This window comes from Ctenopharyngodon idella, chromosome 24, assembly GCF_019924925.1.
Source record: "Ctenopharyngodon idella isolate HZGC_01 chromosome 24, HZGC01, whole genome shotgun sequence".
Taxonomy (NCBI): Eukaryota; Metazoa; Chordata; class Actinopteri; order Cypriniformes; family Xenocyprididae; genus Ctenopharyngodon; species Ctenopharyngodon idella.
Window position 1 is genome coordinate 13,986,289 of NC_067243.1, and position 27,782 is coordinate 14,014,070.

At 37.8% G+C, this 27,782-nt stretch overlaps 1 protein-coding gene across 5 annotated transcripts in view; it reads right to left on the reverse strand.

Moving 5' to 3' along the window:
• shank2b (SH3 and multiple ankyrin repeat domains 2b) overlaps positions 1–27,782 on the reverse strand; it is a 113,043-nt gene that overhangs the window by 23,904 nt on the left and 61,357 nt on the right. For all 5 annotated transcript variants that reach the window (XR_007928111.1, XR_007928112.1, XM_051883485.1 and 2 more), the window contains 5 exons: positions 26,166–26,323; positions 25,544–25,657; positions 14,173–14,254; positions 8,724–8,806; positions 7,368–7,492 (listed from right to left, as the gene is read on the reverse strand). Coding sequence is in view for 3 of the 5 variants with exons in the window: in XM_051883485.1 (XP_051739445.1) it covers positions 7,368–7,492; positions 8,724–8,806; positions 14,173–14,254; positions 25,544–25,657; positions 26,166–26,323 (562 nt within the window). In the remaining 2 variants the exon portion in view is untranslated. The remainder of the gene's footprint in view (positions 1–7,367; positions 7,493–8,723; positions 8,807–14,172; positions 14,255–25,543; positions 25,658–26,165; positions 26,324–27,782) is intronic.

The following is a 27,782-nucleotide window of genomic DNA, read 5'->3' on the forward strand; positions in this document are numbered from 1 at the left end:
GAGTAGAAAGAACAAAGTATCATGATATTACTATCCCATGCCATAATTGAAACTGCCCCATTGCTTTGTTTAAGGGACAACTGCATTGTCTTCAAAAATCAGTCCTGAGAGCATCAACATGTCAAAAGATCATCTCACAGCTCAGGAATTCCTAAAACAGGCTTGAAGAGACGAAATGAAGAAAGCCAGCCTCTCAGGAGGAAACCGTCATATAGCATATTGCAGTTGCATGCCTAAACAACCATGAGAGCTAATGTCTAGCATGTAATAGAGTCATTCGCCCCTGAAATCCAAGCACTCAGGTATTGAAATCCATCATGGAGGTGTATTTTTGTATCAATACAAACAGGAAAAGAAATGTTTACATGCGGCCCAGTGCTGCACTCCAACGAAGAAAGAAAAAAAAAACCCTCAAACCTCGCTTTCATCACTGTGCTCAGACACAATGCTGGTGCGGTTGCTAGGCGACCGTTGCTCTGTGTTACAACATGAGACCTGGACCATCACATACACGCATGAGGAAGGTCAGTAACATCACTGGATGCCGTTATTTTCGGAAATATTAAAAATAGGAAGATCTATTCTATGATGTAAAACATAAAATGGAAATCGCATAACGTTCCAGCTCATTTAGTGTCACAGAGCAAACACTATGTACTGCGCTATACTTGGTTCGCAGTGCGTGAGGAGCAGGTTTTGGTGACAGGTTGTACGGTTATCAGGCCATGAGGACGCTCGCAGGCATCTCCTACTGTCCACAGACTTCCTCCCTGCTGGTTCTCTCTGTGCACACAGAACATTCTGGAGAGAGAGCATTACGGCCGAGGAGAGATGTCCAACACATCAACCGGCCATCACATTCAACGTTAGCAATTTTTTGAGCTACATAACCACAATTACATATTCGTTCGAGACATTTTTTTTTTTTACCCCGTCAGCATGACAGTGCGAAATATTCACAAGGACCAAAAATACTTCAGTGCTGCTGCTTGTTTAAACCACTAAAATAGTTTTAAAGCAGGAGATGCATTTTGTGTCAGATTAGGCATTATGTAAATGAAATGCATTTGCAAATCGTATCAATAAACATCCTAAATCCATGAAATAGCCTGTTTGAGCTGATATAATTATAAAAAACATTCACTCAAACATGCCATTACACACCACATTCATATTTTCCAGCAGCTTGCACTCCTTTTTTATAGAAGTTGGTGAGCCCTGCAAAAATGCATTATGGGTCAGTAAACATTGATTATTTTATGGAATTGATAACTCATGCCCTAGGATACACTATTAGATCTTATATACAGAAAGAGGTAAGATGCACAAATGCGATCAGATGAGAGTAAAGAGAGAGAGAGATACTCGTGCCCACACACCGAGGGCAAGTGGGTGTAGATGTATTTTCAGTAAATCCATCATTCTATTTTGTAGCTTCCTGGTTGATCACTAGCACTCTTCATAAGCTACACAGTTTCTTATAGAGTTTCTTTTAGGCAATGAGATTAATTCATTGACTCTCAGAAGCTTCAGGAAATGTAGGAGTGAGAATTTGCCATTAAACCTGTGCTATAAAAACTGTGCAGTTCACAGAAGGTAAAACAAATATGTTTTTTAAAGGGGGGTCTAATGCTATTTCATGCATTCTAACTTATTTACGCTGTTAAAGAGTTGGATTCTCATGCTAAACATGGCCAAAGTTTCAAAAAATGAGTTGGACGTATGACAGAGTATTTCTGTGCCAAATACACTCCTTCAGGGTTTGTATAAGTTTCGGAAAGTTTTTTTCGAGTATGGCCCTGTATGACGTCATAAAGGGCAGAATTCCTTATATGGGCACTTCTCCCGGAAGAGCGTGTGCACACACATCAACCAGAGCGAGAGCAAGAGCACGCCCATCAACGTGCTTCGTTCGGGTTACGGAAGTCGTCGGCAACGCTGCACAGGACTTGCTCGAGAAGGATTTGTCATTTTGTTTTTAGACCAAGAAATCAACAATGTCACCAAAGAAGTGTGTTTTTGGTTGTGATGGAAAGATAACCTTGTTCAGCTTCCCAAAGAACCCAGCGTTAAGGGAACTGAGGATGCAGTTTGTTTTTCCGGGGCAGCAACGGAGTTGTGTTCCCGGCATTTCGCTGATGAATGTTTTATAAACAAGGCCCAGTTCAACGCTGGATCTGCAGATCGTTTGAAACTGAAAGATGGAGCGGTCCCAGCGATAAAAGATCCCGGTCATGAGTCGAAAACCGCAGTCGCTAAGTAAAACTGCCTCAAATGTCTGTTTTGGTGGCAATCGGCGTGCAAGTGCATATGATGTAAACAACACAAATGTATAGTGAATTAAAATGTATCCAGGGATAATGCGATGATGTATTGTGTGTGTTTAAATACATTTGCTTAGCTGACCATAAGTGTCCATTTGTTTATTCTCAAGCCATGCTCGTGACTCTTTAGCTCCACCCCTGGCGTGCCTCCATAAGCTCGACTGTTTTCGGAAAGAAGCGGTACACCTGTATCTGATAAAACTAAAGACTCTTTGGAGATATGAAGGATGCAAGTACTCTATAGGTACTCAAGATTAACATGAGATTGACAGAAACTGTGTGTGTTATGTCCCCTTTAAATATATTTGATTGACCGAAAGCTTTCGTCATAATCGTAAAGTAAAACGAGGTCAATTTCTCAGCAAGAGCTTTGCCTTGCTTAGCCTATAAGGCTAGATTGTCCCTGGGACCTGACACATCCGAACACAAAAGTGTGAGAGAGCAAAACGGCAGTGTCTCAACCTGATGTGGGCAGTGAAGCTTGCTTGGCTCCTGAGGGACTGACGGTCAATATCATCGACTGGACGATTAAAATGTGTTTATTGTTTCCGCGGTATTCGAGGGGGGAAAGAGACAATGAATGAATTTATATAAACAAACACTTGCTCTTGCTCTTGAAATGTTATTCTAACCTTTGTGTATTTTTACATACACAAATAAATTGTGCCAGAGTATTTTGATCTGAAAGTCACCTCTAAAAGTGGTTAGAATGCAACATTGCATTTATATACACTTATGTTGTATAATTTACACTTATGCTGTATAATTTACACTTATGTTGTATAATTTATACAGTACATGGTAGTCGAGTGAAACTTCTCAATTTTTAAATATTAATTATATTAATATTTTATGTGTAACTAGTGATGATTTCTTTATATTTTGCCATTTTTAAAGGGGACCTATTATGCAAAATTTACTTTTATAAGGTGTTTGAACAGAGATGTGTGTCCACAGTGTGTAAACAACCAGCCTATAATGATAAAAAGCCACCCACTCCTTTTTTTTTATAATCCCCATAAATCATAAAAAGTCTCTCCAAACGCGCAGTTCCAGATTTCCCCCTACTCTTACGCCAGACTGCTTCACAAATCAGGGTCAGTTCAACGCTGGATTTGCTCAAAAGATTAACATGATGGCACATGCTAGTCGATGAGTTGAATCAATTCCAGAGCAACTACATAAATTTATCCACTAACCATTAAGAAACGTGCAGTTGCATTCTATAAGTTGTAACTTCTTCCTGAGTCTCTCCATCAGTGTCCGACTCCTGTTTGAACCATGTAAGGCTGAACGCGTTACTGACAATCATCATTTTGGCTGTGTGAGATTCTCCAGCTTTGTTGTCATTGAGCAACCGAAGCACGAGCTGTTAAAGCTCCGCCCTCTTCTGGAAAGCGGGCCGGGAGCAGCAGCTCATTTGCATTTAAAGGGACACACACACAAAAACGCTGTGTTTGTTGCTCACATCCAAATAGGGGCAAATTTGACAAGCTATAATAAATGATCTATGGGGTATTTTAAGCTGAAACTTCACAGACACATTCTGGGGACACCAGAGACTTATATTACATCTTGTGAAAGGGGCATAATAGGTCCCCTTTAAAATTTGCCTTCATACAAATATTTCTTAAAGTATCTCAATTAATATGGTAATAAACTGAAGTTGAATTTTTAAAAAAAATAACTTTAGCATGTCACTGCAGTACATCAACAGATTTTTGTTGAATTTTGTGATATGGAAACTGTCATTAGTTCAGCATAGTGATAACGCACGTTACACTTCCTGCAAAATTACATCATTAAAATGCAGCTCCCACTGCTCTATCATAGAAACATTCTGGCTTAGATACATTAAGACTTGGATTACCGTAAGGAGCTAATAATTCATGAAATCTTTGCCGCTCATGAGAGCCAATCATTTTCTTCCCTTCTCGGCCCTTCCAAGCGGTGCTGAGATCTTGGATCTACTCTCTGTGCTTAAACACAAAGTGAGTGTTCTCTTGAATTTTGCATGCAAATAACCTTATTTTGCTGATGTAGAAAAGAAGACGATATTCCCAATGCTTTTCATGTCTCGTGGTCAGTCTTTGCTGAAGTGTCAGTTTAGTCAGAACTGAGGGGGCAAGACAGGTGTTTTGAGGATAAACTTCTATCATCTTTACATATTTATAATGGGATGGACCGGATGGTCGACTAGTCATCCATATATATATATATATATATACACACTTATATTCAGCAAGGATGCATTAAATAGATTACACTTATACACTTACAAATAATGTTGTTCTATTGATCAAAGAATACTGAAAAGAATGTATCATGGTTTCCACAAAAATATTAAGCAGCACAACTGTTTTCAACATTGATAATAATAAGAAATGTTTCTTAAGCAGCAAATCATTATATTAGAATGATTTATGAAGGATCATGTGATCATGTATTGGCCCATTTCCAGCAGGAAAAAAATAATTCTGAAAATGATTCCAACGATATTGTTTCTCTGTGCCGTTATCTTTATAGTTGTGGAATGGACTCTGCGAAGATATAGTTCTAAAAATATGATTTTTAGAACAATATCTTTATTGTTATTGTTTAAGCTATCATCCTTGGTGTGAATGGGCCTTAACTGAAAATTGAGCTTCGCCATCACATGAATAAATTACATTTTGAAATGTATTAAAATAGAAAAAATATTTTTAATCGTAATATTTAACAAAATAACTGTTATTACTGTATTTTGCTTTGTCAAGCATATATATATTAGGGGTGTAACGGTTTAAATTACTCACGGTTCGGTTTTATCACAGTTTTAGGGTCATGGTTTCGGTACTATATTCAGGGAAAAAAGGACTGCTGTCAAAAAAATAAAAAAAATAAGAACAAATCAAACTACAAGCAACAGCACAAATAAATACAATAGAGCAAAGATACACATAAAATAAACAGTGCTTTTCAGGTTTTTCAGGTGTCTAACAGTAGTTTTCAGGTGCAGAAATTTAATAAAGTAATCAAATGTAAAATAACACTGCATATAATCTTCACTGTATAAATTAACCCCTTCCCATTCCTAAGGTCTCTTTTTGAATGGTATTTGTACCACAGGTGGAATGCTAAGGGGTTAAATAAAGATTATTCATTATTAAAGTTACAAAAGCTATTCAGACAGACTTGTTTTTTGTTGTTTGATTAACATTAAAAACACAGACAGCAGAAATATTAGGTTGCTGTCACTTTAAGACATAATGCACTGATCCAAAATACTGATACTGATACACATGTGTTGTCTTTCTCGACTATTTACGTTCACTTAAGACATAACCTACTCTGTTTGCTAGAATACTCGCCAAGTCGGGCGACTTGACTTGACTTGAAAATAACTTGAAAGAGACCTCAATATTTGCGCGGTCTGAGACGCAGTGCACGCTTCGGTGAGTGCACACACAAATCTCACATCACGCGCAAGTTCTCTTTCGCATCTTGTTTAAATTGTCAAGGCTTAAAAGAGTTTAGTTTAAACACAGATAGCAACGTGTGCTGTTCAGGTCTCATCTGCGCTTGCGCGCTATCAACACCCGGGTGATGACGACTTAAATGGCTGCTCACATTAGAGCATACAGCACTCAGTTTACAAAGTGTGACTGTTTTATCCACGTTTTTTGATCATCGCTGTTGTAACGTTTTGGGAAGCCAGAATGCGTATCCATTGACAGGAACATACATTAGTCGTAACTCTTTCTGTTTATGCGTTGTTATTTTCAACAAACCATATGCATCATCAGATTTAAGATGAACCGCGGTGTAAGTGTGTGCCGAACCGTGAGTGGAGAACGGTATGATTCATTTTTTTATAGGTATTTATTACCTGTCCTGGTGAAAAAATGAAAGGGGATGAATTAAGAGATGCAATTTCACAAGAGTTTTAGTGTGGTAAACGTCTTACAGTAGCTGTCAACACACTAAAACCTGAGCTTTTAAATTCATCCCCTCTAAAGCACCTACAGCCATCAAAGCAGCAATTTTGCAACAAATTCACTGCCTTCAACAACACATATCAAGAAAATTATTAAGGAATTTTAGATGTTAAGCCTGCTTATTAGTTGAATATCTGTCTCTCGAAGGATTGCACACACACCTCAAGACATTTTATTGCATTCCATATAGGTACTTCTGATCACAAGAACATGTTCTGAGAATAAACCCAACCTGATTGAGGTCCCGAACTAGCGCTTGCTTATGACGACAAGTCGGTTTTGAAAATATGTAGTTTTGCAGATACCATATTTATAGAGCCATACCAATAACATATCATCACTTCACTAACCAAAACAAAATGTAATCTGGTAATAACCACAGGGTGGATAAGAACTGAAATGGTCAATGTGAGCCCTTATCATGACACTTCTTAGCTGTCTTTGCTGCTTTTTTTTTCACTTGACAGGTTACAGCTCCAGAGTACCTCAGAGGCATTAAAAATTTATAACATCCAATAAATGCAAGATCACTCTCAGACAACTACCAAATTCAAAGGCCCAACTTCTAAAAAGAGTTATGATGGGTGATTACCGGCCTGACATTTTCAACTTTCAAATGAATTCAGAGTGTCAAGGTTACACCCTCATTCATTAAAAGTGAGAATTAAAAAAAGATAAGCAAGACTGCCTATGCAAAGGTTAGCCATTTAAATGCAACCCAGACCAAAGAGCTCCGGAGACATCAGGAAGCTGAGTTTCTGCACAGGACAGACCTCTATGCGTTCACAGCTTTTTCTAAGAGTGCTCATATCCTGCGTCTCTAAGCTCCTCTGTCTCATTAAAGATGTAACCATGACCTTTCCTCATATTCACAAGCTCAGACTGTGCATAAACATTCTCCTGTTTGCACTAACGTGTGAATGATTCAGCAGCAAGCTCAAGATGAAGTCCCCTGCATGGGCTGGACATCACTCTTTCCAGCTGATAAGGGACCTTTTCATCCCTTCAGCAAGCAAAAAAAAAAAACAACAACTGTAAGGTTATGGAAACCCAATCGTTTTCTTACCTCGATGAGGAAGTCGCCAGTCCTCAGGCCAGCTTTCCATGCCACCCCTCCCTCATCCACTGACTCCAGATACTGCAAAGCAGGGAACGCCGGGGTTGGAGTAAACTCCTCGATGGGGGTATCCGCTAAAAGTCCAGGCCAAGCCAGACGAGACAGAACCAAAGGAAAGAGATTGCGATGATCCAAAGACATTGTGTTAGTTTCCTGTGCCCAGATTAAACCTAATCTTGGACTGCAGTACATTTAAATTAAGACAAAACATCTAATAAACATATACAGTTATGATCAGGATTCAATTTTTTGGATGTTTTATATGTATATATATACATATGCATACACACACACACACACACACACACATATACACACACATGATTTATTAATAGTCCATTATTAAGCTTGATATTACTCAAAAAACAGGCTGAAAATACTATGTTTTAACATAGATAATGTGAAAAATTCAATTCCTATGAAAATGAGTGCCTGGTAGCCCAATGGATAATGAGTGTGGCTAAACAAGAGCATCTGGTCTGATGATACATGATGCAAGCTGCAATGCATCCATCCAAGCAAATCAAAAATGAATGCAGGAGTTGGGACGTTTATATAACCAGAGAAAATGCATGCATGGATGTCACCGCTGACAGTGTGGGGAGAAGCACTGGTCTGGAGCCTGACAGAACGAGGGGCATCGCATGAGCTGATGCAGAAAAAAGCCACAGTGCACCACTCGCAACTTCAAGGGATCTGCACTAGATGTGTAGAAACTAAAAGCATTGCAGTTGCGGATGGGGAGGGGACACTTTTAGTGTAAATTAAGTAGTTAATGCACTGGATAGATAAAGGTTTGTCAGAGTTCCATACATTTTTATGAAGGATTTGCAAATGAATTAAACACTTTTACACACAGCTGGACTGTCAGGAAGCCCTCGAGACAAAGTGACAGGAGAGTCCTAATGCAGTCAAACACAAGCCAAGCACATGGAGCAGGGAGTGGGTGGGGGTCTGTGTTTACACTTCACAGATTTGACAAGCCCACTTAAATACATCGCAGTCAAGTGATGGACACGCTGACACCAAGAGATGCATTAATTCAGAAGTTCTTGACATGGATGCAATTCATGCAGCTCAAGCCACGCAGACACATCAAATCAAGTGCGCGCGCGATGACGCGCTTTGAAATCAACATAAATGACGTTAAGTGAGGGGGTACATAAAAGACAACAGGAGCGAGGAATAAGAAATAGCGTGAAATGAAGGACCAACACCGTTTGATTCTCGAGGGTTTAAAGCATGAAGTGATAAACAGTTATGATGAGGCGGCGGAGACGACGAGGGGTCTGTCTTTTTCCCTACCTTTCGCCCCTCTCAACACGAACCCGAATCCCTCGTTATCCTTCTTCTGCAGCACGACCGTCTTTTCGTTGATAACGCAGTCGCTGTGGAGAAAATTCCGCGCATAACGACCGTTATTACAGCCTATCATCCTCATCATCGCAACCGCCGCGCGCGCGGAGTGATGCTTCATCCTGACAGGCGTCGGCTGAGCGGAATTAATCATTTTTGCGACGAAGAGCGCGATGTGACGAGAGTTGTAACCGTTGAAAAAAGCTCACCGCCGGCTTTATCTGTCGAAGAAGGAGCTGTGACACCGGTTAAGAAAGGCAGGGCCCGGTCGCCGGCGAGATAGCGTGTCGTAAGCGCGAGACATAACCGCCAGATGAAGGATGAAAATCACCAGAGGAAAACATGAGCGGTAATCTTGGAGAAATGGGTATGAGAGAGAGAGAGAGAGAGAGAGAGAGAGGGAGAGGGAGGGAGTGTGAGAGAGAGTGATAGAGAGAAAGCGGGAGAGAGACGGTTTACAGTGCCACGGAGAAAGAGAGAGCGCGCGAAAGAGAGACGAAGAATGTATGCATGTGTGCGCGCGCACTGGCCTTAACTGAACGCGCGACTAAAAATAATTTTATGTGTCCATTACAGATTGGAATTGTAAAGAATATAACCATTTCGGTTGTTTAACACTTACATAAATGGTTCTTTTAGCACTTTTTGAATAATAAACATTTAGAAGTAATCGCATTGAACGCCCTGAGCAGTCTGTTTGTTACCAAATGATGAGATAATGCCAGATTTCAACATTACTCAGTCATTTAAAGTGCAAGTATTTCAAAAAGTGTTTACACAGACTTTTTAATGACTTTTCATAGACTTTTTAGAGGCAAAATAAATCTAAAATGTGGTCCTAACGACATTAAACCTTCATTAATTCTATCATTCATGACTTTAGGTGAACTATTCCTTTAACACAAAGCCGTATAATCTTATATTATGGTCAAAGAAATGCTTTCAAATGCAATATAATTTATTAATTCCATTTTTTGACTGAAAATTGATTTATTTGTCCGTAATTAGAGAGATATTTGTAGTCGATATACTATATGACACCACAACATCTGTGTGACACTAAGTGTTACCTCCTGCCTAGCACTAGCAGATCAATTACTGAAGGTGTTCAACCATAGAAGGCAGCGGAGATATCTAGGGATAAGCAGTTTGAATATGACAGCAATGAAAAGCAAATGTTCTCTCTTCTCCCTGAAGGACAAGAGGGCTTACCATCTTTTAGATGGAGTATTAAATCCAGTCCTGGAAATCAAGTACTGAATTGCACCGTCACAGACATCTCTCACAAAGAGCTGGAGTCTCATTTCCACCTGGTACATGAACTTCATTCATATCAGGAAATGGGATTGTGGTCTGCGCTATTTCATTTTACTGAACCTTGTATCTTGACCGTGTCCTTAGAATGAATTGGACCCTAAAATAAGTTTTATTAATGCACCCAAAAAGAACTTGAAGTGTTTATAATCCCATAAAAACTTTAGCATATCGACAATATAGGCTTAAAATGCAATCGCAAGATTGGCGGACTTGCCTCACAGTCTTAAACTATAAGATAAAGTCTTATTGAAATATTGAAAGAGCTCCGAGCTCAAAAGGTAGAGTGCTGACTCCTGAGGAATGATGCATGGTTGTCATGGCAACATAATCTGCTTTGAAGGGGACACTGTGGCGATGTCACAGAGCAACAAGGTCATTAATATCCTGGCCTGTTAGAAGGGCTTGGAAATATTATTTGCTCATAATGTATTTATACCTGTGAGTTGATTTCATTCCAAACACCTTTTGTTGACTCCTACACAACACATTCAGAGCGCTGTCCATCACGGACCAATATTTATCATGCACCAGCGTGGATTAGCTATATAACTAAAACTAAATAATGCGCCTTAAATCCATTCAGTTTTATCCTGCCCAAAAGTTTACGCCGGAATCCATAGCAAATATATTTATCATAATATCTGGAGGATAAAATCAGTGTGTCTGAAAGAGACTGACACAACTAACAGGTATCATATGTGTATCTGTGACAAGTTCACCTAAAAGCACCTACGTCCTTCTGTACGCCTGTCACTCAAGCTCCCTGCAGCAGGAAGTAGCCTGCACTGCATTGCCATGGATTCTCTGTCTCCATGACAACCAGCTCCGAGCGAGGGGTGTGTCAGCTGGGTAGGAGTATGGTAGCCGGATGCGAGAGGATCTGTCTCTTTTTTTGTCTTTTTAACACGCTGTGCCAAATGTGTAAAGTTCATAGTACAACATTTTTTTAAGAAATAATATTACACTTAAATAGCAGAGTTCAATAGCTTAAAATAATGTTTTTGTTTAAAATACAAATATGATTTGAAATCATTATTTTATTGCCTTACTAGACTCCACAGTCAACCACTGATTTGTAGCTAAAATCACATTGTCAAGGACAGCCAATTTATTTCAAATGTGCAGATTTGCAGCCACATATTATGACATCATAATGTCAAAGGGCTGATTTTTTTAAATGCCATCAAAGTGTCTGCATCGCGCAGTGACGACCCCAAGCTCAAGCGTTGCTTACATAACTGTCCATTTAAAGAGTTTTCACACTCTTCAAACCATTTTTCCCCTGTGAATAACAATGTGCTTGTGCGGCGCTTTGTGTTAAATGATAGTGAGAAGGCAAAGTTTTGGGAAATGATGGTTTTTGTGTATGGAGGTGCAGGGGTAAATGGATGATCTGTGCTGCACTTTGATGCGCTGACAAGAATAATTATTAATTATATATCACTGGTCATGAATAATTGATTAATGATCTTTTTTTATTTTACTCTTTGATTATACTTTGTAGATTAATAATCCAGGGAATTATCTCTTTTGGTGTATATAAAATGCAAATATATATACATATTTTCAGGATTTTGAAATCAGACTGGCCAATTTTTAAAGGCTTAGGATAGTCAAACTATTAGACCTATTAAAATTAGGCCTTCACCAGGCCCAGATGGAAACTGCAGATTTTTCCCCCACATTTTCTGTGATTCTGGAGGAAAATCTGCAAAATTCTATGAAATATTTAAAGGGTTAGTTCACCCCAAAATGAAAATTCTGTCTTTAATTACTCACCTTCATGTCGTTCCACATCCGTTCATCTTTCTGACCTCCCTAAAGAGATCCAACGCAACTACCACTTTCAAGGTCCAGAAAGGTAGTAAAGACATCATTAAAGTAACGTTATTCCATGTGACTCCAGTGGTTTAACCTCAGTTTTATGAAAAAAAAAACTATTTACCACTTTATTTACGAAAATATTGATCTGCAACATGCGTTCATGAGAGCATCACGATGCATGCATGTTATGTTCAGACTCACACGTTAACAAGCGTTCACGAGAGCACCATGATGCATGAATTTTGTGTTCACGCGAGAGCTGACATTGTTGCGTGAACACGCTTTGGATAATATTATAAAGTGGTAAATTATGTTTTTTTTTGCACAAACAAAGCACTCGCGTCTCTTTATAAAATTGAGGTTAAACCACAGAGCCACATGGAGTACTTTAATGATGTCTTTGCTACCTTTCTGGACCTTGAAAGTGGTAGTTGCGTTGGATCTCTATGAATGGACAGAAACCTCATGGATTTCATCAAAAATATCTTAATTTGTGTTTTGAAGATGAACGAAGGTCTTACAGATATGGAACGACACGAGGGTGAGTAATTAATGACAGAATTTTCATTTTTGGGTGAAAAAAAACGTTGTGATAAACATGGTAAGTATTATTACTTATTATTAATATTATTATCCCAAATGTGAATACGGGAAATCTCGCAAAAATCTCTCGCAGACAAACGTGACTTTAGAGTAAACCAACATGGCGGACGACGGGCAAGAAGAAATGGTGATAATAACGTTTGGACTGCTTTTTACAGAAAATTTGCGGAGAAAAAGGTTTGGATGAAGTTGTGTTATGCTTCAGTCTTCTGTCAGTTCGCTTTCTGATTGGGTATCTTTCATTCCACGTGACAATCTACAGAGTGAGTGCGCGTTTGTCCCCGGGGTTCCCCCCACACAACAAGATTGAGATTGGTGCGGTCCCGACAACCTTCTGAGCAGATTCAATCATTCTTTGAGGGTTAGTTCACCCAAAAATGAAAATTCTGTCATTAATTTCTCACCCTTTTGTCGTTTTAAACCCGCAAGACTTTCATTCATCTTTGGAACACAAATGAAGATCTTTTTGACGAAATCTAAGAACTTTCTGTCCCTCCGGACAGCTACACAACTGAAAATTTGATGCTTCAAAAAGTTCATAAAGAGATCGTAAACCTAATCCATATGAATTTGGACTAAACCGCTCAAGGTTTAGTCCAAATTTTCGGAAGATACTTGATCGCTTTATATGTTGAACAGATTTAATTAAGGCTTTTATTCACATATAAACATTGATCAGCGAACATTAACAGAAGCTCAACTGAACATGCTTGACACGCGGGAACAAACCTCGTGCAAAAGCTTAAACGTGCTGCGTAACACGAGAACGAACCTCATTGGTTCTCGTATGTCAAGCAAACATGCTTGAGCTTCCATTTCCACAACTGACATGTGCATGAATGACATGTGTATGAATGTTTTATTTTATCATTAATGTTAATTTTATCACTGTCTCTCTTCAGAAAATTTGGACTAAACTGCTCAATTCATATGGATTAGTTTTACAATCTCTTTATGAACTTTTTGAAGCGTCAAAGTGTCAGTTGCATAGCTGTCTATGGAGGGACAGAAAACTTGCAGATTTCATCAAAAAGATCTTCATTTGTGTTCTGAAGATGAACGAACTTCTTGCGGGTTTGAAACAACATGAGGGTGAGTAAATAATGACAGAATTTTCATTTTTGGGTGAACTATGCCTTTAACACACCTCACACCACAGGAAAATCTGATAAGATAATCTGTAGAACCATCAAGATAATCAGCACTTTACCTAGGATTGTCGGAAGGGTAGAATTAGGCCCAAAATTGGCCTGATTATCTTGTAGTGTGTGGGTGAATTTTCAATTTTTGGTGAACTATCTTTTAATCTGTTTAACACAATCTGTATAACTTTGTGAGTTGAATTCCGCAAGTGGAGATTCTGTGTGGGCCTGAATATGACGACGACATAGGAATGTTTATTCCTGTCAGTTTCTTGCCTCTCAAGGCCTCGGTCACCAGTGTAGCTGACCTTGTTGAGGCAAAACATACTCAAATTTGACACCACCATATTCTATATACAGAAAATTAGTTACACTAAAAAAGATCTATCAGTATCCTTGTCTGAACTGTAAATATGTACGCAATAGAGCACTCATTTAAAACTACCATCATGTATTGAACCCGACACACTTTAAAACATGGTTAGAAGGATTAGAATAATGTTTGATCATACCTTGATGCATCAAAACTGTCATAAGATCCCACAGTGTAGTGTCGGAAGAGCTTCCTTCTCTCTGAACGGTCCGCCCGGGCATCTGTGAAGACATATTCACAGACATTTACTTTAGATAACTCCAATTATGTAATATTTCAATGTTGCATAGTGGTCAGAATCTGTGCAACAGAGAAAGAGCCATAAAATTCCTTTTTTTTAACTTATTTTCACACATAAACAAAAGTTTCTACCAAAATTCTGGTGTGACTGTGTTCAAGCACTAACCCACAGAACTTTGAACACTTCAACATCATTATCATCACTTTCACACCGAATATAAAATGTGCAAAAAGAATAAAAATAAGCACCGGCGTTTTTGAGAGGTACAGCAGATGTGATAAAGTGAGAATGTTGTAAAGGTTCGGTTACATAATTGCACTAAAAAGCTGTCTAGTCACAAATTGGTCTTACTGTGTGCCATATGTCACACAGTCCCAGGTGCCATTTTTTAAACATTTAATCATTTTGCCAACGCAACGATACCAACTGTGCTTTAGAAAATAAAGAAATAAATAACAAAAGGTGCTTACAGTTTCACTTTGACATGCAGATAAAAATCAATACCAGCAGGACACACACACACACACACACAAAATCACATTTCTTGATCACACGCCATGAGCTCACAATGAATTAACAGTGAATTCAAAATCTGCACTACACTGAGTATACCACATTCCACATTTAATTGCAACCAATAAAAAGCCCTTTGGAAGACAGGGACCATTTGGCCCATAATGGAGCCAAACTAGACTAGTCCTCCGAGAGAGCTCAGGAAGGCCAAATATTGACTGCGTTTTATGGAAGGAACCAGGATAAGAGCCAACAAAGCTAATGAAGAGAATTTTTTATGTCGCAGAGATTAATCGTCTACGAGGCATCATGGCATTGTGTTTGTACGTCATTAAAACAACTGTCTGCAGAGGGCTCGTACAAATGGATCAAAAACGAACAGTCCATTAATATCCAAATTCACCTTGACGTTAAGCACGGCCCCAATAAAGATTGTATCTAGGGAGGAAGCACAGACATTAAAGGGGGCACAACTGATGTTAATAAAGATCCTGAGCAACCATATACACATATACATCCATTAATGAGATTCTCAAGGAGTTTATTCAGGCTGCAGCTTCTGAAAACTGCACCATTTGTATTGTCCTCTGCGGTTCTGTTGATACACGATGATATCAGTAGTCAGGAGGCTGCGTGGGATTCAACACTTTCCCCTTCCAACCTACTCACTGGTTAGCTGTTAAAGTTACAGACGCTCAATTCTTTGTTGAGCTGAAACGTTTTGATGTTCAAACAAAAGGAGGTTTAGATTCAGCGCAATTCTTCAGAGACATCCGCTCTATCCTGTGACTGCTAATGTAAGATGTCCTCCCCATATGTCAGTGGTTTCAAATATATAACTAATGTTTTGGTTAATCAAAATGTGTCCATCTAGAGAGGTTAAAATTCATGTTTATCAACAACGACAAAAACAAAAAATTAAATTAAATATGGATAATTTGACTTATTTTTTGCTTTCATTTTTGCCTTTTATATGAAAACAAATCAAATAATACTGAGGTCAGACTGAACGTATTATAATGCATCCCATGAAATGAATAAACCAAAACTGAATCGTTCGAGTGTGCAAGTGAATCATCACACTCTGAGCCTTGACATTACCATTTATAGATGTGTTTTGTCAGGTTGTGCTTTATCCAGTTGAGCAATACCTGATTATCCATGAGCAGAGGAAATTAATACCAAAGAGATACTGATGTTATAATTAATAGGATGAATAAAATGGCCACCATGTTAAGTGCAATCTCTTTTTCGTTCTCTTTCTCACATCTTAATAGAACACCCTGTCAGCTTTTCCTTTAGCAGCTGTGTCGTCTTTACAACAAAAAGAGTTCTGGCACGTACACACAGAGCCACACATACTTGACACGAGCGTTGTTCCTCTGTGGAGAAAAAAAAAGTCTATTTGACAAGAGGGCGAGCAGCGCTGACAGTTGCTACAACACCGGATTTCAAATCACCAGGGGTAACTAGCTATGTGGCTCACTTGATAAAATTCATAAAGATAGTAAACGGGAGGCAAGTAACGCATAACTTTCACGGCTGCATCAGAGCACACCGCTGGGAAAAAGTAATAACTATAATATTCTGCCAGTCACTCTGAAGTTTTAAAACTACAAACTTGACCACAGTTTCTCACTCACAGTTCAATAAAATGAAACTATTTTACCTATTTTGCTAAAACATGACTGAGAACTAAATTAGATTCAAAAAATGACAGTTTTACTACAATTTGTTTGCAACAATAACTGTTCAGGGCCTTTAAAAATGAACACAAAGAGTCACTATAAGTCATTGGACGCTCAATTGCCTTAAAACGCAAAACTCAAAAAGTACAAGAACTCATTTGTGCTGCAAAAACCATGAACAACTGCAACTGAAATTTTATCGACAACAGACTCCGACTAATCATTCCTACACAACTGTCCACAGTGCAAACATCAGCGCAGAGCAAAACATGCAATTATTAGTCGCGCAAGTCATCACAAACCTCAGTTCGCCACATCCTCAAATCAACATACCTCCAAAATGAACCTTCTTCCTGGATCTGCTAGTTTCGTCCATTGGTCCCCTTTAGTTCAACCCCTGAGTCAATCCGAGAAACACTCAATTCTCCTTGCCTGAGGGGGGGATTGCCACTTTTCTCGATCCCACAGGCCCTGATGCCTAACTTCCCATCTCCAAAAACTCTCGCGTCTCCTCGAGTGCTCAGGTGACAGCTGACCATCAGCACCACACACACGGAGAACAGAACCGTAGCATTGGAAAAGATGGTATGTAAGCTCTGTTCTCAGTGCCGTGAGAGGGAGAGAGAGTGTGTGAGAGAGGGAAAAAAAAAAAAAGATGCCACAAAAAGAGAAAAAAAATCTTACCAAGGCCCACTCCTTAGCAACAGGGTTTGTACAGTGTAGAGCATGTTTCCATGGAAATATATCAATCAGGAATGTGCATGAGTGTTGCTCGGAAAGGTTCAAGAGACTTCAGCAGAATACTTGTGCGGTTGCTAACCAGCCGATGCTGGATTTAACCATATCCGAATTTGAACACTGCACTAGATCGTCAACTTATCCAGCAGCGTATGGATGGGTATGTGATGCATTTTAGCTAGTTGTTAAAAAAAATAAGAGCAACATTCTTCAAATGATGTGATTAAAATAAAGCAGAGAGCATCGCCATGGGAACCGAATGACTATTCCATAAATCAATGAAAGAAATCAGCTGTCCTTGCAACTCTTCGCAAGCGCTTCACTCATACCGTGCATTGTAGTAGCCGTGGATTTCAAGGCTACCAACGGCTCCCATCACAACGGAGCATTTCTCACCTTTTCACACTGCCATCCTGCTCCTGTTGCAACACTAGCAAACATGGATGGATTCCAAATGCCTCAGGTGACACTTATACCAAAGATAGCAAGCATTTTCACTTCAGATTACTGCTAAAATGTGTTGCAAGTGCAACAACTCAATTATTGGCCATAGCATGAGGAATCAGTTGATACAGGCAAAAGACGTATTTAGGTCAATGGTGTGACATGCATTTTTTCCTTCTGATTCATTCAAATATATATAAAAATCGCAATTCACACATACGATAGGTCAAATGTACCTCTTCTATGATGAACATGTTTTTAATTTATGACCAACAAAGTCATGTGATGCAACCAATATGCAGAAAAAGGTGAAAACACTTAAAAAATGGTAAAAGATATCATAGGAAGGACCCCTGCAGAGCCTTATGACTGTCTGTCAAGGTCAATAAGTTTATTAATATACAAGATAATTTGACCTTTTTATGACAAGCCAAGGTTAGTTGATTTTCTACAATGTCATGGTACAACCTTACAAACACATAATATTTAAGAATTAGTTATTAATGAATTGTATTTTACTTGAAAATGTATTTAAAAACTTCAACCTTTTATTAATTACATAATTGTTTAATAATTATCATATGGAATTTTACTTAATGGTTACACCACATGACATTCTTAGAGTCATTAAATTGAAAGCTTTCTTGAAAATGGTATAAAGTTTAAAAATAAACGAATACAAAAAAAAAAAAATGTTTTTGCACATGCGTTTAAAATTAGACTTTTCCTTGACTAATTGTAGACGCTCTTATTTGTCGTTGAACCAATGTTCTTATCAACTATGCAAGAATTATTGAAACTGAAATTGTTAAAATTATTGAAATTGTTTTAATGGTGATTTATGGAAGCTTGTTTCTGCCACTAAATAAAAAATAAAAAAAGGTAATTGCAACTTTTTTCCTCACAATTTTGAGTTTACATCTCGCAATTCTGACTTCTTTTCTCAGTTATAATGTCAGAATTGCAAGATATAAACTCACAATTGCGAGAAATAAAGTCAGAATTATGAGATAATTGCAAGTGTCAAAAACTCGCAATTGCAAGTTATAAAATCCAGTTCTGAGGAAAAAAGACTGAATTTTTATTCTCAAAATTGCGAGTCGCAATTACCTTTTTTATTTTTTATTCATTGGCGCTTCCATAGCAATTTGTATCGTTTTACAATGTTAAAATACTTTCTCGTATCCCAGAGACAGCTATAAGTAGGCTAAGATTCCTCAAAAAGTATAAACATTGTGGCACTTTCAAAACATTGCTCTATTTATTTAAGATTTCCGACCAACTAAGCATAGCAACACTGGCTCAACCAATAGAATGAGTTTAAGGCGGGGCTACTTGTTTACCCAACCAACAGCAGCGAGGAAACTTGTTTGAAAAAAAATTTTTTACAATAGAGTGGTGGAACTATGACGTCACTTGTAGGCCAATCGGCAGTTAGCATCACGCTGGTTCCCTCCACAAAAACCCAATAGGATTTTCCAATAGGCTTTTGGGTTATTGCAAAAAAATAAGCTCTGAGCTCATCAAAAGTTTATAATACTTACATGTTTTGTCCATCCAGATAACTTTCACAGATGAACACAACTTTTATGAATTTTGAAGCCTAAATGCAGTCGCCAGAAGCAAAAAGCTAAAGCTAGGCTATAAGCAAACTACACCACGGTCGCACGATTTCAACATTCACAACCACTAAGCTTTAGCCACTTGTTAGTAACTGTCATCTTCAAGACATATAACAGCTTTAAAAAAAAATCACAGGTAGATTAATACTGATGTATTTTATGTCTTAGAATAAAACGTGAAAGTATCTTGAGCTTGTGTTCACCACAGACCTTTTTTCAGCCATTTAACCAAAAACCCATTAAAAAAACCCACTGACTTTGGGACGATGGAAACGGAGGTGCTAAAATGCTAACTCGGTTCCGGGTTTTGGCCAACAAAAATGCGTCATGGTTCCACCACTCTATTCAGTTCTGCAAAACAGCATTTAGGTTAGCCATACAGATGCAGAAGCACTTACTGTGCAACAGCAGGACAACCTCAAGGCAAATGTCATGTTTCATCACATGACGGGTGAACTTAGATCTTACAGTCTGAGAGCTGAGTCAGCCAGACTCTCTCCCCGAGTCACATGGGCCAAAGCCTCTTGGCCAATGACAGCTGTCGTTCACCACACCTCCATTCTGCTCGCCACATGCTGTCGTGAACAGCTCTCCATTTGTTTCATGTAGCTGCCAATAGCTGTCTTACTGTACATGGTCATAGCCAACAATCTGGACCACAGCAGAAAATTATGTTTGAGATTTTAGACTAAAGCGTGACTGTAGATTAACAACAGGATTCGGATAATTACGTTGTGCGTAATTATGTCAAATGCGAGTGCAAAGACTTTTACTGTTACTGTTATACAGTGTGTGCGTAATTATTAAGCAAGTTGATATTCTGATTGTATTTCTAGCGCATTTTACCAATTCCAAACCACATCAAGCTTAATAAATACTAGCTTGTGATTCTTGTGATTAAGTGGGGGCCATATTTCAGGATTCTTTACCTTAGCAAAGTCTATGAGAACCTGACACCTTGTACTTCTGGAACTTCTAGATTGCAGTTCTGGAAAATGGTGGCACTGGAGACTAAAGGGTTCCCGATGGTTTAATTCTTGGTCAACACCGAAGTCTTCGCCTTAATTCTTTAAGTCTTTTGCAGTTAAAGGGATAGTTCACTCAAAAATGAAAATTCTCACTCTCATGTCGTTCCAAGCCCGTAAGATTTTCGTTCACAAATGAAGATCTTTTTGATGAAATATGAGAGCTTCCTGTCCCTCCATAAACAGCTACACAACTGACACTTTGACGCTTCAAAAAGTTCATAAAGAGATTGTAAAACTAATCCATATGAATTGAGTGGTTTAGTCCAAATTTTCTGAAGAGACTTGATCGCTTTATATGATGAACAGATTGAATTTAGGCTTTTATTCACATATAAACATTCATCAACTCACACGTCAGTTGTGGGAAACGGAAGCTCAAGCATGTTCGCATGACACGTACGAGAACCAATGAGGTTCGTTCTCGTGTTACACATCACGTTTGAGCTTCTGAGAGGTTTGTTCTCGTGCATCAAGCAGGGTCGGTTGAGCTTCTGTTTATGTTCACTGATTGTTTATATGTGAATAAAATAGTCATCAAATGGTCATGCCTTAATTTGGCAATTCCTATAGTATTACAGTATTATATACACTGTGTTCCAAATTATGCAAGTGACATATCTGTAGGATTTCAGTACAATAACATTCAGATTTTAGTTTTTCTAAGAAAGTGTTTGTTTGTTTATTTATCCATGTCTTTTTAGATAACTAGTATCAATCTCAGACAAAATAGTTTGCCAGGTACTTCGGTAAATGGAAACCATACTTAAAGGTGTTGTTCCACATTATTAAGCAAGTCACAGTTCTCATGCAATATGGAGAGGAAGAAAGATCTTTCTGAAGATGAAAAGCATGAAATGCTGCAATGTTGTCCAAAAGGCATGAAAACAACTAATATTGTGTGAAAACTGAATGCAGATTATCGAACTATCATAAGATTTGTGAGTGATTTAGAGTACAGCAGAACTCGATCAGATAAAGGCTTATTAAGGAAAGTTTCTGTCAAAAAAATTAATTGTATTAAAGGGTTAGTTCACCCAAAAATGAAAATAATGTCATTTATTACTCACCCTCATGTCGTTCCACACCTGTAAGACCTTCGTTCATCTTCGGAACACAAATTAAGATATTTTTGATTAAATCCGATGGCTCAGTGAGGCCTGCATTCACAGCAATGACATTTCCTCTCTCAAGATCCATAAAGCTACTAAAAATATTTAAAACAGTAGTTCAGTAGTTCTACCTTAATATTATAAAGCAACAAGATTATTTTTGTGCGCCAAAAAAACAAAATAACGACTTTTCAACAATATAGTGATGGGCCGATTTCAAAACACTGCTTCAGAGCTTTACAAATCGAATCAGTGACTCGGATCTCCTTTCAAACGGCTAAACTGCTGATTCACTGATTCGATTTGTAAAGCTCTGAAGCAGTATTTTGAAATCGGCCCATCACTATATTGTTGAAAAGTCGTTATTTTGTTTTTTTGGCGCACAAAAAGTATTCTCGTCGCTTTATAATATTAGGGTAGAACCACGGAACTCACATAAACTGATTTAAATATGTTTTTAGTACCTTTATGGATCTTGAGACAGGAAGTGACATTGCTGGCTATGCAGGCCTCACTGAGCCATCGGATTTAATCAAAAATATCTTAATTTGCGTTCCGAAGATCAATGAAGGCATTACGGGTGTAGAACGACATGAGGGTGAACTAACCCTTTAAAAGGGCAGCTATAAAAAAAGCCAGTGTTGAGCAGCAAACAGGTATTTGAAGCTGCTGGTGTCTCTGGAGTCTTGAGAAGCTCTCCATGCAGGCTGGCAGTTATGTGTAAAATTGCATTTCAGCCACCACTAACCAAACCTCACAAAGAGAAACATTTACAGTGGGTGTAGAAAATTTTTTTTTTTTAAACTGTTTTATTGCTGTGGTGTTTTTTTTTTTTTTGCAGCATGGGATAGTGCATAGTGCATTGTATTTCAGAAGGCACTATCCTCCTTTTTATACCATAGCTGAAAATGGCCAGTTATGAACTCCACATATCTTGCAGAAGTCATTTGGACACCCTCAGAGACCCTAAAGGGACCTTCCATCTCACTTCCCAATATTCCAGCCCAAATCATCACCTGCCAGCTCCCTGCTGACGTCACAGTCTTGTTGGAACGTGGTGGCCTGTTCACCAACCATCCAGAAATCCATCCATTTAGACCATCCATTGTAGTACGGCATTTGTCAGTGAATAAAACTATTTATAAATGAGTCTTTATGCATTTCTAAACCCACTGTAAATGTTTCTCTTTGTGAGGTTTGGTTAGGAGTGGCTGAAATGCATCTTTACGCACAACTGCCAGCCTGCATGAAGAGCTTCTTGAGACTCCAGAGACACCAGCAGCTTCAAATACCTGTTTGCTGCTCAACACTGACTTTTTTATAGCTGCCCTTTTAATACAAATAATTTTTTTGACAGGAACTTTCCTTAATAAGCCTTTATCTGAGTTCTGCCGTGCTCTAAATCACTCACAAATCTTATGATAATTCGATAATCTCCATTCAGTTTTCAGACAATATTAGCTGTTTTCATGCCTTTTGCACAACATTGCAGCATTTCATGCTTTTCATCTTCAGAAAGATCTTTCTTCCTCTCCATATTGCATGAGAACTGTGACTTGCTTAATAATGTGGAACAACACCTTTAAGTATGGTTTCCATTTACCTAAGTACCTGGCAAATTATTTTGTCTGAGATTGATACCAGTTCTGTAAAAAGACATGGATAAATAAACAAACAAACACTTTCTTAGAAAAACTAAAATCTGGATGTTTATTGTACTGAAATCCTACTGATATGTCACGTGCATAATAATTTGGAACACAGTGTGTGTATATATATATATATATATATATATAGTATTATATATAACTTGTGAATGATTATATACAAAATGAATATTAGTTATTAAGATTGATGTGGTTTGGAATTGGTAAAATGCGCTAGTAAAAAAAATATGATCAGAATATCGACTTACATAATAATTATGCACACACTGTAAAGGCTCAGATGGGTTTCAATGAAGAAAACATCTAAACGCCTCTATGACACTTGCACCACACACACATACAGGGCTGAAAAACGCACAGTAGCTGCACTGATGTGGAAGGCATTCATTTGGCCCAAAATAACAACTCTCAACAGAATGTTGCCCCTGGCCCCTTCTGCCAATTTGCACAGTGAATGTTGAGTGTGCACACCACAGCTACACAACAGCCAATGATTGTACTCACAACTAAAAGGAATAATCTAAATTTATCAGACATTTGGACTAGAGTAGTGCTATGATTGCTGTTAATAGTATTTCTGCGCTCTGTCCAATTTGGATATAAAGCACAAATTCTCAGGTGCTCATTCACAGCTATGGTTGACGGATGAACTCGAGCATTTGATCTGAGAGGTGGACGCGTGCGCTTTGTGGCCTAGTTGCAAATGAACACTAACTGAATTAACAGCCTGCTATTGCCGCAAGGCTTCTCACATATTCTGCGGGTTATCAGAGCAGTGGAGAAGAATAGTGAAAAGAGACACAATAAGAGGAAGGGGGAAAGTTTTTTTGCCCCTCACCTTGTAATATGTGAAGAAACCAACAATCATCTAATCTGAAATTTACACTTTATTTGTGATAGTTCACCTAAAATGAAGATTCTATCATCATTTACTCACCTTCATGTTGTTCTAAATGCATTTGACTTTCTTTCTTCAGTGGAACACAAATGAAGAAGTTTAGCAGAATGTTCATTCTGCTCCTTTTCATACAATGAAAGTAAATGGTGAACAGGGGCTGTCAAGCTCCAAAAATGAGAAAAAGACAGTAAAAGTATCATAAAGTAGTCCATTTGATTTATGTGAAGCCATATCGAAGCCATAAGAATTTCTGAAAAGACCAAAAATTGAATCAATCACAGATTATTCACCTCCATTTCAGCTCTAAAATCTCATTTGAGGTATCGTCAATTCAAATATGCCGTGCGAATACACTTCATGCAAAGTTTGATGTCACTGATGCCACCATTTCTTTCGTATACAAAACTATTGTACAGCTTTAGGAGACCTTGAAAATAGTGCACAAGCGGTATGGACTACTTTCGTTGTATGAAACAGAGCAGTGTGAACTGTTTGAACAGTGTGATTGTGTTTTCCACTGAAGAAAGACATCTTTCTGACATTTATGACAGAAGTCACATGGGTTTGGAACAGTGTTGTTATTGTTAACTAAAAGTAAAATCGAAATAAAGATGAAATAAAATAAAATATAAATATTAGATGAAAAACTTTAAGTTTAAGTTGAAGTAGTACTAAAAACTGAACTAAAATCTATTTAAAAATACACACTAAAACAGAAAATGTATAATACAAAAATAAAAGCTAATTCATAATGTTAATGAATACTATAATAGTGCATATGAATAATGCTAGTTTGGAACAACATGAGGGTGAGTAAGGGGCCGTTCACACAGAACGCATTTTTCCATTCCAATGCCGTACTTATCCATTGTTTTTCTATGTAAACGCGCTAGACAGACGTTGCGCTTGCGTCTTTTGCAGCGTCTCGCGCATGATATGGTGTTCTAAAAACGCAGCGCTCAAGTTAACATCAGTTCAACTTTTAAAAAACACGTCTCGAGACCTTGCGTTTTTTCCCCATTCCACTGCTTACGTCTCGCGTTTTTCAAAGCAAAAATGCGTTCTGTGTGAACAAGCCCTAAGGGTATGTTTACATGACAACAGTGTGCTAAACATTGTCAAAATGATCCCCGTTCACATGAATCCGTGATAATGACTAAAAACTCTGTATTATGCTGCCAGGCCAGTAGTTGGCGATGTCACTTTGTAAAGAAACACTACGCACATATAGACTGAACAGGTAATACGCATTCGCATGATGTCACCATTTTCACAAATTTGCATTTTTGTAGTTTACGCAAAGATAATAACGGTATCGTTTTCAAAAACTTGCTCTTTGAATCCCGTTTTCAGAAATTTGCCTTTTTCAGGCACCCAAAATGCCATTGTCGTGTAAATGAACGGCCAAAACGCCTAAAAAGTTTTCCATTTTTTGTTGAAAACTGTGTGTAAATGGCTTATAAGTATCAGTTTTTGGGTGTACTATTCCTTTAAGTTCAATGTCAGTGAATGAGAACATGTTGCATGTGTGTGCCGGTGTGTGTTTGTGTGTACACACTCACAGGGCCTGTCCTCGTTGGGTTTGCTTGGGATCTCTTCCACACATTCTGCTGGGAACCAGCCTACATTCCCTCGGGCACTGCCTTCCCAGAATCCTCCTTCTCCAATACTGAGAACTGTAGAGAAAGTCAGCAAAAAAGTCAGCATAAAACACTGTTCTCACTATTTACATACTGCATATATTGTGCAGTCCTAAATATGATACCAGGAAATACAAGATTATTTTCATCATTCTCTGACTGACTGATTCTAGCCACTTCACTACCGATGTGTATATATATACACATGCCAATTTAATATATCAGGCCTATGATGATTTTATCCAGTGAAGTCTTCACTTTTATCCACTGAAATCTCTCTAGTTCATCTCTTTCTGTTTGTGAAGTGATGCTAGCTCCGGCCAGGCATCGCCTGGTGCCGAAGGGCAGAATCTGTGAATTCTTGTTCTCCATATGGCAGGAGAAACTGTACTCCCTGTTACAAACCAGCTTTTCCCTTCATTTGGTGCACACACACTTAAAAACGTCCATATTTACTATCAATAACATATGGCTTAATTGAGTAAAGTTAAACTGAAATGTATTTTCACATTTCACATACGGCTTTTTTTAGAGAGACATTTACCTTTCACCCTGTCGTTCTTGTACAAAGCTATTTCGCCCTCGGCCTGCGGTTGGTAAGACTTGACCACCACATAATGTCTTCCTGGGACAGCACTGTACAGCTTGCGTTTGGACCCTGGTGTGTCCATGCCGGAATAGGCATCCCTGTTGGCACGGGGACTGGGAATACAAGCAACATTATCTAAATAATATTATTACATAATATTTCATTTAAAATAATATATATATATAAAATATGAAGAAAAAAAAATATGACATTAAAATATTTAATATTATTTTAAATATTAAAATTAAAAACTACAAAACGTAAGAAATCTAGCTCTAAAGTTAAATATAAAGTAATCTCAGATGCTTTACTATAGCAAACATGAAGGGAGATCATAAATTTCTAAGGCTGTTGACAGTTTAATCGCTGATTTTAAGAGACGAAGACGGGGAGGATGAAGCCTCCTAAAAAGGTCTAGCAATGTCTTTGGTAAGCATTGAGGCACACTGGGATACTAGACCACAGCTATTAAAAGTAAAAGGGCTCCCTCTGCTGGATAGACACCATAAATATACATTAAAGCCAAGATGTGCTCCTAGACATGCTTCATACAAACAGAGATTTCGACTCTTGCCCTGGGCCAGGCTGAATCATTAACTTATCCAGTGACGGCTCACAGGGAACATCACCTCCTAAAAGCAGCTGAGCCCTGTCCTAAAGTGACTCTATCCACTAAGAAGGAGCAGACGGCTCCCATCCAAAAAAACGTTCTCCAGAAAAATGCTGACATTAAAGACTCAACAAAAAACAGTCCCGACGATGTTGTTAATGAAGGTGTTAATGAGGGCGAGATGGAACTAAAAATAACATTGTAACTCTCGCTGCAAAAGAACATCCAGTTTTCGATGATGACATGCATAATCTCGGAGGCACATATTGTTATTTTCCATGCTTTCATTTTAATTTATAAATGCAGGCCCGGCTTCACAGAGAGGCTAGAGGATGGCCAAATGCAAATCATTTTCAGATGGTTTTTATATATAAAAATAAAATAAAATAATGATGTATTTTAATTTTTTTATTATTATTAAAACAATAAAAATAGACGTTTTGGTCAAATTTTAAAAAAGTGGAGGATGTCCAAATGCAAATCAATCTCAGATGGCTTTTAAAAAATAAAATAAAATAAAATAAAATAACATAAAATCATGTTTTTTATTTATTTATTTTTTTTAAATTATTATTAAAACAGAAAAAATAGATGTTTTGGTCAAATTCAAAAAAAGTGGAGGATGGCCAAATGCAAATCAATTTCAGATGGCTTATATATATATATATATATATATATAAAATAATCATGTATTTTATTTATTTATTTTTTTTATTATTAAAACAGAAAAAATAGACGTTTTGATCAAATTAAAAAAAGTGGAGGATGGCCAAATGCAAATAAATTTTAGATGGCTTTTAAAAAATGAAATAAAATAAAATAAAATCATGTTTTTTATTTTTTTATTATTATTATTATTATTAAAACAGAAAAAATAGATGTTTTGGTCAAATTAAAAAAAAAGTGGAGGATGGCCAAATGCAAATCAATTTCAGATGGCTTTTAAAAATTAATTCATTAAT